The 17,170-nt window shown below is 41.1% G+C and overlaps 1 protein-coding gene across 1 annotated transcript in view; it reads right to left on the reverse strand.

Moving 5' to 3' along the window:
• Window positions 1-3,973: 3,973 nt before the first annotated feature.
• The window catches only part of HMG20A (high mobility group 20A), a 48,426-nt gene continuing 35,229 nt past the window's right edge, over window positions 3,974-17,170 (reverse strand). The window contains exons 5-9 of the mRNA XM_077470797.1: window positions 11,391-11,523; window positions 10,106-10,137; window positions 5,066-5,141; window positions 4,699-4,914; window positions 3,974-4,320 (exon numbers count right to left, since the gene is read on the reverse strand). Of these exons, the coding sequence (XP_077326923.1) occupies window positions 4,184-4,320; window positions 4,699-4,914; window positions 5,066-5,141; window positions 10,106-10,137; window positions 11,391-11,523 (594 nt within the window). The 3' untranslated portion in view covers window positions 3,974-4,183. The remainder of the gene's footprint in view (window positions 4,321-4,698; window positions 4,915-5,065; window positions 5,142-10,105; window positions 10,138-11,390; window positions 11,524-17,170) is intronic.

The raw sequence follows: 17,170 nt of genomic DNA on the forward strand, positions 1-17,170 counted from the left end.
AGTAAAGACGGTGAAAAGTGTCACCTGTTCAAGAGCACGATTTGTATGTAAATGTTGATTCCTGCATGCTCACTTTATAGTCATATGCTGCAAATAGTGCATTCTATGCAATTCAACATCTTTGTCAGCACAGCAAAGCAAAAAGTACACGCAGTCTTGGCGAAAGAGGTTATAGCCGTTTTTTTCGCTTGTGTTTTTTTTAACAATAAATTACAGTTGCACACATGCATCACAAAATATGCAATAATCAATGTAATGCTCTACAATGGAAACAAAAAAAATAAGAAAGCATGTTTTTCAGTTTCCCACTTACAATATACTGTATTTAAACATGCAATTGATGAGCAAAAAAAAAAAAGTTGTCTAATATGAAAGACGACAGTAAGATGAGGATCACCTTTTATAGATTACATAACATATCAGGATAAAGTATAAACAAAATGTCCCTCTTAAAGCGGAGGTCCACCCTAAAGTGGACCTTCCGCTCATCGGAACCCTCCCCCCCTCCGGTGCCACAATCGGCACCTTTCAGGGGGGAGGGGGGTGCAGTTACCTGGATAATCCAGGTAACTGCACCCACTTCCGGGATTGCTCTCTGCGGAAAGGGGCGTAACTTACGCCCCTTTCCGCAAGTGCCTGCCCCTTCCCGCAAGTGCCCCGCTGCCTGCTGGGAAACACACAGATCCCAGAGGCAGCGGGGAGCGTCCTTATTGCGCAGCGCGATTCGCGCATGCTCAGTAGGGAACCGGGAAATGAAGCCGAAAGGCTCCATTTCCTGATTCCCATACCCAAGATGGCGGCGGCAGGACCCGAAAGACGACCTAGAGATCGGCTTCGGGTGCCGACATTGCGGGCGCGCTGGACAGGTAAGTGTCACTATTTTAAAAGTCAGCAGCTGCAGTATTTGTAGCTGCTGGCTTTTAAAAAAAAAATAAAACGCGGAGTCCCGATGGACTCCCGCTTTAATAAGACAGGCCAGATCCTAGAAGCCAGGTAGACATTACAAGATCAAACTTTGTTAGGCCTTTATTATGGTTGTCATGTTCACTAGGCTGACTAGACTGTTTTATAAACTGGACATACATTTCTCCAGCTTGCTTAAAGTCCAAATCTGAGCACAAAATAAAGCACCCTTGCAGTGGGCCGACCCAACATTGCAGGGGTTCAATATTTCTTAAGCCCAAGTGGGTTGCAGAAGAGGCTTAGCTTTTTCCTCGCTCCAGCAGTGTGACCAGTCTCCCGCAGCCTCTAGGCAGCATGCATGTTCCCCCCATCATGTACAATTCAGGATTAATAGCCCCTTGCATTGCATGTGATGACGTTGAGTGACTGACGCTTTGAGACGACGTGGGCAGCATCAGAGTGGGTATTCAGGCAAGTAATGCAGCCATTTCCTGCATCCAAAATACTTACTATACTATAGCTTGCCAATTCTTAGATGTGTTGGCTACATTCAATTTCTTTTTTATGCTGTCTTTATTTTCATCTGGCAATCTGGCCAGAAAGTCTGTTTTTCAGCATAAACAACTCTCCTGCAAATGTATCAGTTAGGTTAAAAAGCTGAGGCAAACCATTTAGGCCGGGTTCACACTATAGCGATGTGGGAACGCCGCGAATCCGCGGCGTTTACCCGCATCGCACACCTCCCGCCGGCAGTTCACACTGCCCTATGCGGACGGCTGGGAGTGTCAATGTTATGTTAATGACACCCCCAGATCCGTCGGCATATCGCAGTGCGATCTGCCGACTCGCACAGGAATCGGATCGCATGGTGTGAACCCCCATGCGATCCGATTCTGTTGCGGACCCAAAAAAGGGTCCCGTGCGAGTTAGCTGCGGGAGCGCTGCGAATTCAGCCATACTATCTGTATGGCTGAACTCGCATCGCTACGGAGATCGGATGTGATTTGCTGTGCGAATCACATCCGGATCCCCCCCCCGCAGCGGTGTGAACCGGGCCTTACAGCTGACAGGGGTTGATTATTGTATTCTGTTGTGGGGGAACTCTCACAGCTGTCAGAATACAACAGCTCCATGGGTGGAATTCCCTCATCAACACCAACTGTGTTGATGGGAGAATCCGTTTTTTTTTTGGTTCAACCTACTGATTGAACCAAAAAAAAAAAAAAAAAATCATCAGCTATGGCCATCCTTACTAGCCACATCATCAGGTGAAAACTGAAGGAACAAAGCCTTAGAATATAAAGCTAGTGCAGGCACCACATCTAAGGATGGTAAGATGCAATATATTACATTTTTGGCTTTGGGGTTTAACACCGCTTTAAACCTTGTAGTGCAAGAGCCCCACTGCAAAGACTTTTTTTTTTTTTTGCCTAGAGTTGACACAAAACAGCAATGGGGTTGATTTACTAAAACTGGAGAGTGCAAAAGGTAGTGCAGCTCTGCATAGAAACCATATCAGCTTCCAGTTTTATTTTGTCAAAGCTTAACCACTTAAGGACCAGCCGCAGGTCGGCTCTCCTGTGTGAATCACCGTCATTGTACTTCGGCCACTTTAAAACCACTAGGGGGCTGGCGCATGCACGGCATCAGAGCCGCAGCATGTGGCCGGCAGCTGCGATGTCCAATGGCCACCCGCGATCGCTTCTGAGAGAAACAGAATGGGGATCTGTCAATGTAAACAGACATATCCCCATGTTAGGGGAGGAAAGGCAGATCTGCTGTTCCTAATGATTAGGAACAGCGATCTGTCTCCTCCTCCAGTCAGTGCCCCCCACAGTTAAAAACACCTCCCTAGGGAACACGTAACCCCTTGATCACCCTCTAGTGTTATTCCCTTCCCTGCCAGTGACATTTATACAGTAACCAGTGGCTATTTTTAGCTGATTGCTGTATAAAGGTCACTGTTCCCAAAAGTGTCAGATCTGTCCACTGCAATGTCGCAGTCACACTAAAAATCACTGATCACCGCCATTACATGAAGAAATTTGTTTTTCTACTTTAGAGGGGGGGTGATATTTATTATTGCAAAAAGTAAAATATATATATATATTTTTTCAAAATTGTCTGCCTTTTTTTGTTTATAGCCAATCAAATTCCACTAAAAGAAAGCTCTATTTGTGGGAAAAAATTACATACATTTTGTTTGGGTACAGCGTTGGATACTTTGTTTACATGCTGTTCATACTCACTCAGTCACTATGAGATTTGTTTTCTGTATTTTGCAAAAAACCTAGTTGATCCTGCTGTTTTCTCTCTCCACCTTCTGTTCAAGTCCCCAATTCAGCTAGGGATTTTGCAGCTGTGGTGGTAGCTCTACACATGCTCAGTTTTCAGTGAGTTTCTATGCCAAGCATTTCCTCCCTATCACACCTGAGTAGCCCATGTGACTATAAAGTCAAACATGTGGGTATATTCAAAGTGGTAAATGACAGCCCACTCCCTCCCTCCTCCTCCATTTGCACTAACCAGCTAAACACAATGGGGATGGGATATTACATCTAGAGTCTTATTTTAAGACACAGGATGGAGGGGAGTGATAGTCTTGTGACTGGCAGAAATCCACGCACACCATGTGATTTCATATATATTTGTTTGACGATTTTACAGTTTATTGATATTAATTATTTTACTCTGTATTTCATTGGCTGTTTTTATTTTAAACATGTGACCAGCAGCAGAGGACTAGAAGCTCCTCCTGCTTATGTTTCCCCAGACAGGCTGGGAAAAAAGCTATTTAGGCGACAGCTGTATATCATTTACGAAAAAGGTACTAAGATTTTTTTTTTTTTTATTAAAATAATTACAGTGCCATCACCCGCATAGAGAAATAGAAGGGACAATGTACATTAAAGTGTGTGTGTGTGTGTGTATGTAGTATCACTTTTTGAACAAGCTGAAGTTGATTGGCTACCATGCACAGCTGCACCAGATTTTGCACTCTCCAGTTTTAGTAAATCAACCCCAATGTTTACATAGCAATAATCAATAAGAGGGAGTATACATCATCAAATCAACATAAAACACAATCTCTTTATTGACATACTGCATACAGCTCTGCTAACCATAAGCGGTGAGATGGAGAAACAAGTATTTGCCTTAGTTCTGGGTGTTATTTTAATCCTCTTTATGTGGTTATTCTGCTAGTAGCTGCGAGCCCCTCTATCAGCAAAAAGGTCAAACATCAAGGTCTTTATGGTTGCAAGAAGTGTGAGATTTATCCTTAACCCTCCAGCTGACTTAACACTTCTCTGACGCCAGAGATAAGAGCCTCACTCTCCTTGGGGTGTGTAAGCACGGCACTCTGCAGGCGGCTCATATATGAGTCAATTGTCTCCAGGGTCGGTGTTTCAGTGGTACCTGAGTAAAGGGACAGAAGGCGAATTACGGAAGACAGTTATGAGGTTGATAGAAAATGGCAGGTATTAATCAGGTGTATGTTACCACGTATCTATCGCCATTAGGGCTCTCTTCACCTCAAGTTACAATTCCTACACTAACTTGCTTCTGTTTAAGATCAAATATACTTCAGTTCTTTCACTCCCATTACTTTCACATCAACGCTCAATCCTGTCACTTTCTTCCATTTATTCACACTACGGCCTAATTCTGTTCCTTCCTCGATGTGTTGACTACAACATCTGCGTAATGAGTTTATGGAAGTCATGTGTGTAACAGGCTACACATAGGCTTATACATACATATTAGTGGTAAGAATAAACAGCACCGACATAATACCTGGGATAGGGACAGCTTGCAGGCAGTGTGAAAGAGTCTGGCGAACATTTTGTAAATGTTGCTGTAGCAGTGTGTTCCTCCCCTGCTCTTGCTGCAGTTCAGCCTCCAGTCTCTGCACTGCAGATCGCATGCTTTCCACATGCTTCTGTAGCGCTGCATTCCGTTCCTCATGCTCCATGTTGGATTTCCTGAGCTGTCTTAACTCTGTTTCCCGTGCTGCAGAAAGAATGATGGATGGCAATGAAATGAGTACAGGTCTAACCAAAGTATCCTGCTGCTACCAAAAGAGAATTACAAACTATTCTGTCAGCAAAAAAAAGGTTCATCAATCATAAACCCTCCCAGCACTGTGACCCAGTAACCTCACCTTTGCTGTGATTCAGAAATTCTTCTGTGAAAATAGGAATATCAAATACTGATCTCTCTTTCAACACAGATTCTTTCTGAAATAAAGAAATACAAGATGATGGAAAGTAGAATGCACAAAGAAGGGAACAGGCAGAAGCAGAGTGATCAGTACAAAACACCAGAGAGGGGAATATGCTCCAGATGAGGGGCCAACAGTCATTCACAAAGCAGAAGAGGATGAAATGAGTGCATTAGGTTTGCTGGAAAAGGGATTACTGAGAAGATAAAGTAGGACCATTCGACATACAAAGTAAAGAAAGGTAAAGATGTTGGAAAACATAAATCTCAAAACAAGTTTCATTCGTTTCACAAGTATGTTGTGATAAAACCAAATTTAGGTTTTAAGTACATTAGGAGAATATTCCTTATCAGACCTTTGGGAGAAGTATGTCTGGTGTAGCTTGTGTGCATTATTGTGTACAAAAGTGGAAATGCATACATAGATAGTTTATAATTCAGTCAGCTTTAAAAGTAACACTAAAGCTTCATTTTTTTTTTAATTAAAAAAATAAGCATGTTATACTTACCTGCCCTGGGCAATGGTTTTGCACAGAGCAGCCCTGATCCTTCTCTTTCTTGGCCCCCCACTGATGTTCCAGGTTCCTTCTCTTCATCGAGTGCCCTCATAAAAAGCCACAGGCTCGCTCCCGGGCCACCTTGTCTGCGTCTATTGACTATGGGCAGCTCAGCCTCATGCCCTGCTCCCTCATCACAGCATTTGACAGCCATAGGCTCCGGCTGCTATCAATCTGCCCAGGAGGACGGTGACAGGGTTGCCACCTCATCCCTTTAAACCCGAACACGTATTACACAGGTTCTGTGGCTGATTAAGGTGGTAATTAAACTCACTTGGTGCCTTAACTACATTAAATTTGAATGACAGTAAAAATATCCCTGCGCTATCATAAATATAATCCACCTAAAACCGAATTTGGGTTGCAGCAGAGCACCGACAGAGGTATAGACCCTACCACTGAAAAGTATAACACAAAATCAAATAAATGGTGCTGCGCTCCCTTAAACCAATAAACTACGTGAATAAATTAATCCGTATAAAGTGCTAACAAATAATTATACGTAAAATACCAGTGAATAGACTCTGATTATCGTGACCAATCGTGATCGGTGATGAAAGTGTCTTGTGCAAGCAAAAAATACAATATATAATATATATATATGTGCAAAATCTGCAAAATCGCATAAACCACAACAAAGTCGCATAAAAAAATCACACGGTGATGGTGATCAATACAGGCAAAATAATACCTCACAAGGTGTATTTAAAATGCTAAAACTAAATGAATGTGAATCACGCAGTGCGATTCAAACAAAATAAGTAAGTCTCTTAAGCTGCAACATAAATTTAAAGTGACATGTGATCCATAAAGTGCTTCTCAAGGTAACAGGTGCCAGCAAAACACACAGGATGTGCACACTCTGGTGTCTCTTCAGTGTCCCGAACGTGGCAGTTAAGGTGGCCCCTTACCTTACTGCTGTAAGGTAAACAGCATATAGAGACCAGGGTCTCAGATGGTTTAAGCGGTTTGCCCTTAGTTCCAAATGGGAGGTCTTATCCCCACATCAAGATGTCACAATGGCAGGATCTCACAGAGAAGGAAACAGGAGGGCTCCAACAGTGAAGTATATATACACTCTTTAATATTTAAAATCAACAAGGTGGAGAGGTACTCACAAACAATCAGTTAAATAAAGCGCAAGGTACACAGCCGAGTATTCCGTTCGTCTCTCGGACGTGACTTCCGGTATCCAAACAAACGCTTCCTATTCCGACGCGTGTCGTCATGTGTCACATGACTTCATCAGGGAATCACTTTAATCACCGATCACGATTGGTCACGATAATCAGAGTCTATTCACTGGTATTTTACGTATAATTATTTGTTAGCACTTTATACGGATTAATTTATTCACGTAGTTTATTGGTTTAAGGGAGCACAGCACCATTTATTACATTAAATTTGCTTCAGAACCTGTGCAACTCATATGTGTTCGGGTTTAAAGAGATGACGTGGCAACCCTAGTGACCGTGGCGAGAGCAAGTATAATGGGGGGGGGGGGAACAACTCCTGCAGCACAAAAGCTTTTTTTTTTTTTTTTTTACCTTAAAGCATAGAATGCATTAAAGTGGATGTAAAACAGATTTTTTTTTTTTTATTATTAAGGCTTGCACCTTGTACAGTATAGGATTACAAGTCATCTGTGCCCAGTCTTGCCACGGAAGGTTAATCCAGCTCTGAGCAGTCCGCTTATCTTTTTTCAGTGAGATAAAAATGGACAGACAGAGAAATAGGAGTCAGTTTCTCCCCTTGCTGTGAGCGACAGGTGATTTACATATCTCATGCGGGAGCATGAGAGACACATTTTGTGTACTTCAGATACCCTCCTCCTTTCTTCACCAGCTCTCCCAGGATTGGTTGCTCTACACCTCAGCATGATTGGGCATGCTGAAGTCATTTAGTGATTTTTCTGGGTTTTGACTGGATGTAAATGATCATAGCAGAAGTTCAGTGTAAGAAATACACAGGAGAATATGCATATAGACAAGGGGAGTGTAGAGGTGGGCGGGAAGTCTACTGACATCACAACTTCACCCACCGAGCTCCAGACAACAGACCCAACCACAGAATCTGCAGTATTTTGGGTAACAGACAGAAGGGAGATATTTGACAGGTAAGGATACATGCAAGAGGCATGTATATACTTATAGATAAGTAGTTTAGAAAGGATGAGAGTCAAAAAACAATGACAATTTTATTTCAAATATATATATATATATATATATATATATATATATATACACACACACATACACTTTAAAACAGTTTATTGATATTAATTATTTTTATTCTTTATTCTAAAGCCTTTGTTCTTTTTTTTTTCTGCTTATGTTTCCATTCAGATAGACTGGGAAAGATCTGGGTCATGTGACAGCTGTATATCATTTAGGAAAAAGGTACTTAGATGTTTTCTTTTATTAAAATAATTACAGTGCCATCATCCACATACAGAAAAAGAAGGGACAATGTAAATTAAACAGTGTGTATTCAGTATCACCTTGAGGCTTTAGAACCACTTTAACCTCCCTGTCGGTTTTCCCGAGTGTGGCTCGGGGTACCATTTGCAGTAACAACGAGCCAAACACACATTGCATTGCAGGATCCTGTGTGCCGGGCTCCGCTCCCTGCGAGTGTCGCGACACATGGGGGCGAAAACTGGCGACAAATTAAAGAAAATTAAAATTCATAACGTATACAGTATATTGTAATCTTACAGATTACATTACTGTATAAAATAATTTCACATCCCTTTTGTCCCTAGTGCTTTGTCCAGTGCCCTGCATGCAGTTTAATATTATATATACTGTTCTTTGTGCCTGGAAACTTGAGATTGTCCATAGCAACCAAAAAGTGTCCGTTTACGTCAAAAGTGGTTTTAGACCAGCTAGAAAACAGCGATAGTGAATTAGAGTCACTTGCAGAATTGAGAGATAGTGAATCGTGGAGAAATTAATTTTATTATTATTTTATATAATTATTTATATTTATTTATTATATTATAATTTATGATTTTGTGTTTCTAACTTTATCATACCTGGGATATTTACTAGACTTTGTTTAGACAGATTCAAGTGTGTTATTGCTAAGCATTACAGGCCTACAATATAAACCGCCAAATTTCTATGCAAAACAATTGTACCGCTTTGAGAAGCAAAAATCTGACATAATCATACCGCCAGGGAGGCTAGATAATGTTTCTATTTTTGGCTGTAGTGAAAATTTACATAACTCGCCAGGCACAGAACTGGACTATTTCTGCACTTAGAACATTTTTAATGGAATGTGTATTTTCAAAACATGTTATTTTTTTTGATGCATAACTGCATACTTTTTAATTATTTTGTGAGGTTTATATAAAACGAATATTGTTTTTAAAAAAATCATAGAGCCCAAGTGCCTATTTTTTTTTTTTTACATCACTCTAAATGTTTGCTCCTGGGCTAGCTTCTGCAGTACTGTGCAGAAATGATCCTGGTCTGACAGCCAGCCTGGCCAGAGGGAGGCCTCTAGGACAGCTGGAGAACGTTGTTTACGTGTTCCTGGTCCCAAGGCCGCACGCTGTGTAATGGCAGAGACCGGAATGAAATACAACACAATTGATACATAACAGCAACAGCAGGAATCTGTTTTATGGCTTAATGGGGTCACAAAGGTCCTTTATAGCTATAGCATTAGTGCATATTTGTATTCTGTATTTCTATATTGTGTAAATAACCCTTTACATCTGCCCACCCATTCATTGCTTTTATCCTACCTTGGTTTATCACCTAACTGTACAACAAGAGGAGCAACAAGAACTGATACATTTGGGAAGATGAGACAAAATAACAGATTCTGTGGGCATCCATTTTCCCTGAAACATCGGACTTACTTTGTACGCCTCTTCAAATTTCCGTTTTCCTGTTTGATAGTTACCATTTATGTTTCAATACTGCAATGCCATTTAGACACTTTATTCTCCCCAGTCTGCTTGCTTGTGTAATCTATCCAACCACATTACCTTGTCCTCCCTTTTCTGTGGTTATTTAATGCTTCTCACACTGTTTTTCAATCCTGTGCCTTGTTTCTGCACTCAAGCTGTCACTCCTGTTTAGAACTATCCTATACATCTACACTAAATACCTGTTTCCCCGATGCACTCATGTTATCACTACAAATAAATGCCACACTTAAAACGCATCAATTTAGTTTCCAAATCAATTATATTGCTCATTTATGTATTTGTACATCTGATTACTTCAATAATTGATCTATCAGCACCTAATACAGGATGTAGAGACCAAGAATTATTTTTAATCAGAAGTTTAAAACCCCCACAGAAATTGCAGTGCGTTTACATTTTTAAGATTGGGGAAAAAACACTTTTTAAGATTAATCACAATGCACAAGACAAGAGCCTTACTACATATACAGAGCCTTACCTCGGGGTCACTGGGGATTGTACGTGATGCTTCTAAGAAAAGGAAAAAAAATATATACAAATCATGTAGGACAGGATGTCTTGAACAACTACAGAGCTTCATTACCAATGTGCAATCCCAAAACATATTTTGCTGTTGTAAACATATTTCACTGCCAGACCCCATCGGGGGTTGATTTAGAGCATGTTCACTTTGCAAAATTAATTTTCTCTTAGCTTACTGAATGACGTGAAGCTGTGCTGACATCAATTATCCAATCATGTGCAAGCAAGAATCAAATTTTTTTTATCCTTGCATGTGATTGGGTATTTTTCTGCTAAGTGAAATGTAGACAAAACATGTTCTACTCCTTTAGTAAATCAACCCCATGATGTCTACATCTACAATGAACCACCTAACCGGCAAAAGGTTTTATCCCCTCGATAACCTGGCAATTTTTTGCTATTCAGCACTGCCCTACTTTAGCTGACAATTGTGTGGTCATGCAGCATGGTGCGCAAATGTAATTTATAAAAAAAATTCACACAAATAGAGATTTCTTTTGGTGGCATTTGATCACCTCTGCGTTTCTTTTATTTTTTGCTATATAAAACTTGACCTACAGCTATTACATGGTACAGGGTGCGGTAATTGGCCCAGATACCATGTGATAGACATGGGCCAATCACAGCATCACAATACTAAGAAGAGCTGTTATGAATGAAACCCATTCATAACAGTTGTATTTACATTGTGATCACATAGCGATCACATGATACCCTGGCTGCTCAAAGCAGTTGGGTACTGGAAGCCACATTCTTCTGTGTCCACCGGACACAGCGGTTGTGGGAGTGGCATGATGTGTGCCCTAGGAGGAGCACTTTGTGCCCACCAGCCAGTAACATACATGTATGTGATTGTGCCTGGCTGTGCCGCCCACCCGCAGTAAAATTACTGTGGGCGGGACAGGGAGTGGTTTATCCAGTTTTGTATTTTACATAAAACTAGCATAAGTGCCAGAATTGGTCTCTCAGCCTCATGTAATCCCCTGCACAGAGCATTTAGACTGGACAAGGAAGTGGCAATAATCAGGGATGCAAAGTCCAGTGAATTACAAGGTTGCTGTTTTTTTTTACTTTCCAGTCATGGCTTAGGGTGCATCCAGGACCAAGTTGTTCTGGCTGCAATATAGTCTGCAGGTAGGTTCAGAAAAATACTTCCTATAAACTGACCAGATTACATTTAAATGAAAGCTACAAAAATGTAATTCGTTAGCTTTTAGCCCCACTGCTTTACCACAACGTACCCTGTCTCTGTTGCCTCCCTTTCTGACGGTTCTGCGACTTTCGGCTGTACGAACGGAAAGCCTCTGTTTTCTGGTACTGCTGCAGTTCCTTTGTGTACCGTTCCTTGTCTCTATCTGCTTCGTCCAGGAAACGCTGCAACAATATACACAACTTAGTACAAAACAATCTTGGTCTAGTGAAGATAGAGGCACAGAGACACAGAAAACAGGCACATGGATGGACTACCATGCTGCTGAAGAGTCAGAGACATACAGGAATATCAGTGGGCTGAGGGATATGAATAAGCACTGTGTTCTCTTGGGAATGTTGGAAGAGCTTTAAACACATATTTCAGTAGTAGAGGCTTGTACTACAGTGGTGTGAAAAAGTGTTTGCCCCCTTCCTCATTTCCTGTTCCTTTGCATGTTTGTCACACTTAAGTGTTTCGGAACATCAAACCAATTTAAACAATAGTCAAGGACAACACAAGTAAACACAAAATGCAATTTGTAAATGAAGGTGTTTATTATTAAAGGTGAAAAAAAATCAAAACCATCATGGCCCTGTGTGAAAAAGTGATTGCCCCCTAAACCTAATAACTGGTTGGGCCACCCTTAGCAGCAACAACTGCAACCAAGCGTTTGCGATAACGTGCAATGAGGCTTTTACAGCGTCCTGGAGGAATTTTGGCCCACTTATCTTTGCAGAATTGTCCTAATTCAGTTACATTAGAGGGTTTTCGAGCATGAACGGCCTTTTTAAGGTCATACCACAACATCTCAATAGGATTCAGGTCAGGACTTTGGCTAGGCCACTCCAAAGTCTTCATTTTGTTTTTCTTCAGCCATTCGGTGGTGGACTTGCTGGTGTGTTTAGGAGCATTGTCCTGCTGCAGAACCCAAGTTCGTTTCAGCTTGAGTACACAAACAGCTGGTCGGACATTCTCCTTCAGGATCTCTTGGTAGACAGCAGAATTAATAGTTCCTTTTATCACAGGAAGTCATCCAGGTCCTGAAGCAGCAAAACAGCCCCAGACCATCACACTACCACCACCATATTTTACTGTTGGTATAATGTTCTTTTTATGAAATGCAGTGTTCCTTCTACGCCAGATATACTTGGACACACACCTTCCAAAGAGTTCCACTTTTGTCTCATCGGTCCACAGAATGTTGTCCCAAAAGTCTTGGGGATCATCAAGATGTGTTGTGGAGAAATTGAGACGAGCTTTGATGTTCTTTTTGCTCAGCAGTGGTTTTCTCCTTGGAACTCTGCCATGCAGGCCATTTTTGCCCAGTCTTTTCCTGATGGTGGAGGCATGAACGCTGACCTTAACTGAGGCAAGTGAGGCCTGCAGTTCCTTGGACGTTGTTGTGGGGTCTTTTGTGACCTCTTGGATGAGTCGTCGCTGCGCTCTTGGGGTAATTTTGGGCAGCCGGCCACTCCTGGGAAGGTTCACCACTGTTCCATGTCTTCGCCATTTGTGGATAATGGCTCTCACTGTGGTTTGCTGGATTCCCAAAGCTTTGGAAATGGCTTTATAACCCTTTCCAGACTGATAGATCTCAATTGCTTTCTTTCTCAATTGTTCCTGAATTTCTTTGGGTCTCGGCATGATGTGTAGCTTTTAAGGATCTTCTGGTGGACCTTACTGTGTCAAGCAGCTCCTATTTAAGTGATGCCTTGATTGTGAACAGGTGTGGCAATAATCAGGCCTGGGTGTGGCTAGAGAAATTGATCTCAGGTGTGGACAACCACAGTTATAGTATGTTTTAACAAGGGGGGCAATCACTTTTTCACACAGGGCCATGATGGTTTGGATTTTTTTTCACCTTTAATAATAAACACCTTCATTTACAAATTGTATTTTGTGTTTACTTGTGTTGTCCTTGACTATTGTTTAAATTGGTTTGATGTTCCGAAACACTTAAGTGTGACAAACATGCAAAGGAACAGGAAATGAGGAAGGGGGCAAACACTTTTTCACACCACTGTATGTTAGCTATCAATTAATGCACAAAGCCTGGATTTTAAGGCATACCACATAATGGCTAACTTGTTAAAGATGCACACTTTTGGGCTTTAGGTCCCAAATTGTACTTATAGAATGCTTGAGGAAGGGTCATAAAATCCTAAAAGCTTGCTATTTCTTTTTTAACAAGTCTTGGTGAACACAGGGGGCTTCATTTTCTACCCAACTAATAAGACACATAAAAGTTTACATCAGGTTTGTCAGAACACCAAAGACAAGTGTGTCTGTGCATGCAGCATCGGGCTCAGCAATTATTTTTAATTTACAAAGCTTCAAGACTCTTTAGTCCCTTAGAATGCCTTCAGCTCCCCACTTGGGAATGGAGAATACAGAACTTAAAGCAAATGTATAGTCCTTTCTAAATAGAAGGGTAAGTTATCAGCTTCATAAAACCATACTATCAATGTTGATAATGTTTTGAAATCCTTGTGCCTAACTATAGTTTCTAAATATATAAAATGTACGATCGTTAAGCAGAACATTTTCACAATACATATGTAGACTCACAGTTCTGTTTTACTGCTACTCTTCACAATGCTACTCTTTGGGTTAACCAACTCACTTAAAGTAACACACTTCCAGTAGAAAATTTGTACTCTCCCAGGTGGTTAATCTATAAGGCCCCTTTCACATGAGCGGACTTGTCAGTTTTTCAGGCGGACCTGATCGGATCCTCAATTCTCCTCTATCAAGCAGCGGGTGTGAATGGACATGTGTCCTGTTATACCCACCGACATCCAATCAACTAAAAACAGATGGATGGGAATGTATTCTAGTCTAGTGGTTCTGATCAGATGACAGTCGGGTGTAAACGGGCAAGCAGTCCGTTTTCATCTGACCACCCATAGAGGAGAGCAGGCTGTGTCCGTGTCTGCTCTGCATTAGTGGAGCGGACATGGACCAGCCACCTGCCTGCTCAGCGGGGATCAGCGGACAGATTCCCCGCTGAGCAAGCAGACTCCTAGCAGAGCCTGCCCTGTGTGGAAGGGACCCAAATCGCTGTATTCTATACCTCATGAAAATATGGAGGAGCAAGAGTGTAAAATGCAAAAGAAAAATCAAAAAGGTTATTTTAAGCTAATACAGGTCTAAATAAATGTTTAAAGATAAACATTTTAATAGAATATACAATGAATTTTCTAAATATAGATCTGCCTTCAAGAAAGCTGCTGAAAGCTTGTAAAATGCTCGACAGAAATGATACTCTATAGATTAGCATTTACATGCCAAGATAAACAAACGCCTATATGTGAAGGTTCTAAAATGTTCTGCATTCAGAAAAATAGCACAAAACTGCAAGTGCTTACATTTCTGCCATATATACACACCCACATACGTGTTAACAGAAGCCATATTTGCTAATTATATATGTAGGGTCTGCTTACTTGTTTGCACTGCTACACAATGGATGCACATCACTGCTCATTCACACTATGCTAGCCAAGGAATCCTGTGTGGTTGGTATCTCATTTAAACAGTTAACAATGAGTAACTGCACTGAGCTCTCGCTTATGGCTAGTCTCAAAATTTCTACATTTAAAGTGGAAGTAAAGGCAGTTTTTAAGTTGTACCTACAGGTAAGCCTATGATAAAGGTTACCTGTAGGTACAGTGAATATCTCCTAAACGTGCGGTGTTTAGGTGATATTCACACTGCATGCAGCCAAGGACATCTTCAGAGCTCGGTGCTGCAGCCGAAATCAGCGCGGCCCCAGCCAATCAAACAGCCGGAGCCTACGAACCCAGAAGGAAGACAGAGTGAAGATAGAAGTCCTGTCAGTGGTGACATCATGCCTCTGGAGGGCTTCATTCTAAGGTAGGTATTTCATAATATGTGATGCATACTAGCAGGGAATTTTTTTTCTTTAATGCTGTGGATTTCTACCGCTTTAAAACCTAACTCTAGGTTTTTTTGTAACTTTAAATTAATTAGTTAATTTGGTCCAAGCTGATAAAATGCAAAGCTTTCTGTGAATGGCTGAGCAGCACTCAGATCGAATAGATTTTGTTCCAAGAGTGAGATGCAGTCATCGCCCCGCTTCCAAAACACAGCCCTGTATAGTGTATGTAGCTGATGCTACACACAGTTTATAAGGCGCTTCTAGTGGGCACATCTGTTAGTGAAGCAAATAGTTTGTTTGGTCCAAACAAGCTATTCAAAGTGGAACTTCACTCTCTCCATTAACACTGACTATTTTTAATCCTTATAATAATAGCATTACTAAACAGATAGGAACATGTTATATGTACTTGTTTTAAACTTTTTTTTACATTTCTTCAGTTTATTCCTGGTTTCCATACCTAGACCAATAACGTCATACACCCCAGGGGTCTTCAGGAGTGATTTTCCTAGCCAAGCCCACCTTCCTGCCTGTGTGCCTGAGCTAAGGACAGCTGGATACCAGGAAGTAAATGCTGCAAGAATCACCCGCCCTCAGTAGAGATGACCGCGGACAGAAATGCTCAAGGGGTGTTTTTCCCAAGGATTGCTCAGCAAAATTAAGCACTGAGACATGGAAGATGGGCGAGTTTGCTTTAAATATTAAAAATGAACTAAATAGTGTTCTTGGTGCTAGTTCTGCTTTAAAGTCACAATAAATCTGGAGTTAGGCTTTAATGCAAATTTTTATAAAAATATAGCTTAAAGCTGAACTCCGGAAAATGAGTGGAGCTGCCTTCGCACTATAAGCCTTTTCTGCTTGTTTAGGTTTAGGGGCATAAAAAGAAGATTTATTCGCCTGGTCCTCTAGCTAGACCAGTCCTCACAGCATCTTCTCCCCATGCTTCAGGGAAGCGCATAATCAGGTAAGTAAAAGTGCTTTTATTCTCTACGGGACTTAATAAGCAGCTAAACACTGTTGTGTGGTGTGCCCCCACTGCAAGGGAGGATTTTCAAATTTCCCAGTTGGACTTAAAAAAAAACAAAAAAAAAAAAACACGACTGCAATATATGCTTACTGAAAAAAAAATGTACACCTTCCCCTTTAAACGCTCTTGTCTAACAAAAGTAAAATTCAGTAAATCATGAGTCTTGATGACACTGGCACTGTTAAATCATGACAAAATCAATTGTTGTTATCTAAAGGCAATTACACCATAAACCATGTCAAACGAGCACTTTCACACATCATATACACTCAGTCACACAGGCATGCACAGAACGCACATTTGCATAGATACATGATCACAAACACTACCCACTCAGTCACAAAACATATTTACACACACAATACACATTCATTTCCACCTCTAAGCTGAATAGAAAATGGGGAATGTTGGTAGTCACAGGCAAAATACAGCAGCCAGCATCTATCTTTCTGCTGACATATGCATGAGGAAAGGTACAAACGGTATGCAAATATGATAAAACATATTCTCTCCATACAGAGTTGTCTGTGACAGAGGTAGAAGGTGAGATTTCTGGACCCTCGGGATAGCATAAGGCTCATGGCTGACAGCTGGATTGCAATGCACCAGACTACTGCATAATCTGCAATATGCATATACTATTTATGTTAAAAATATGTTGCGAGGCTCTAAATCACAGAGATGCCTCTTGCTTGTAGGGCTAAAAATAAAGCATTCAGGATGATTTCTACTTACATTGCCAAGTCAAAATGGGGCACAAAAGAATCCTGGATTTTATGGGCTACCATAGATCTCAGAACACCTAGTCACAACCAGTTGAATTGGTAGAAAAGCTGAAGAGCAGAACTGCCAACCTGGTTGGTGTTCATATTTCTTGGACATTCTTAGCACATAAACCGGT

Source organism: Lithobates pipiens, unplaced genomic scaffold (genome assembly GCF_037356315.1).
Source record: "Lithobates pipiens isolate NorthernLeopardFrog02 unplaced genomic scaffold, aLitPip1_a1.2 Scaffold_8, whole genome shotgun sequence".
Classification (NCBI taxonomy): domain Eukaryota; kingdom Metazoa; phylum Chordata; class Amphibia; order Anura; family Ranidae; genus Lithobates; species Lithobates pipiens.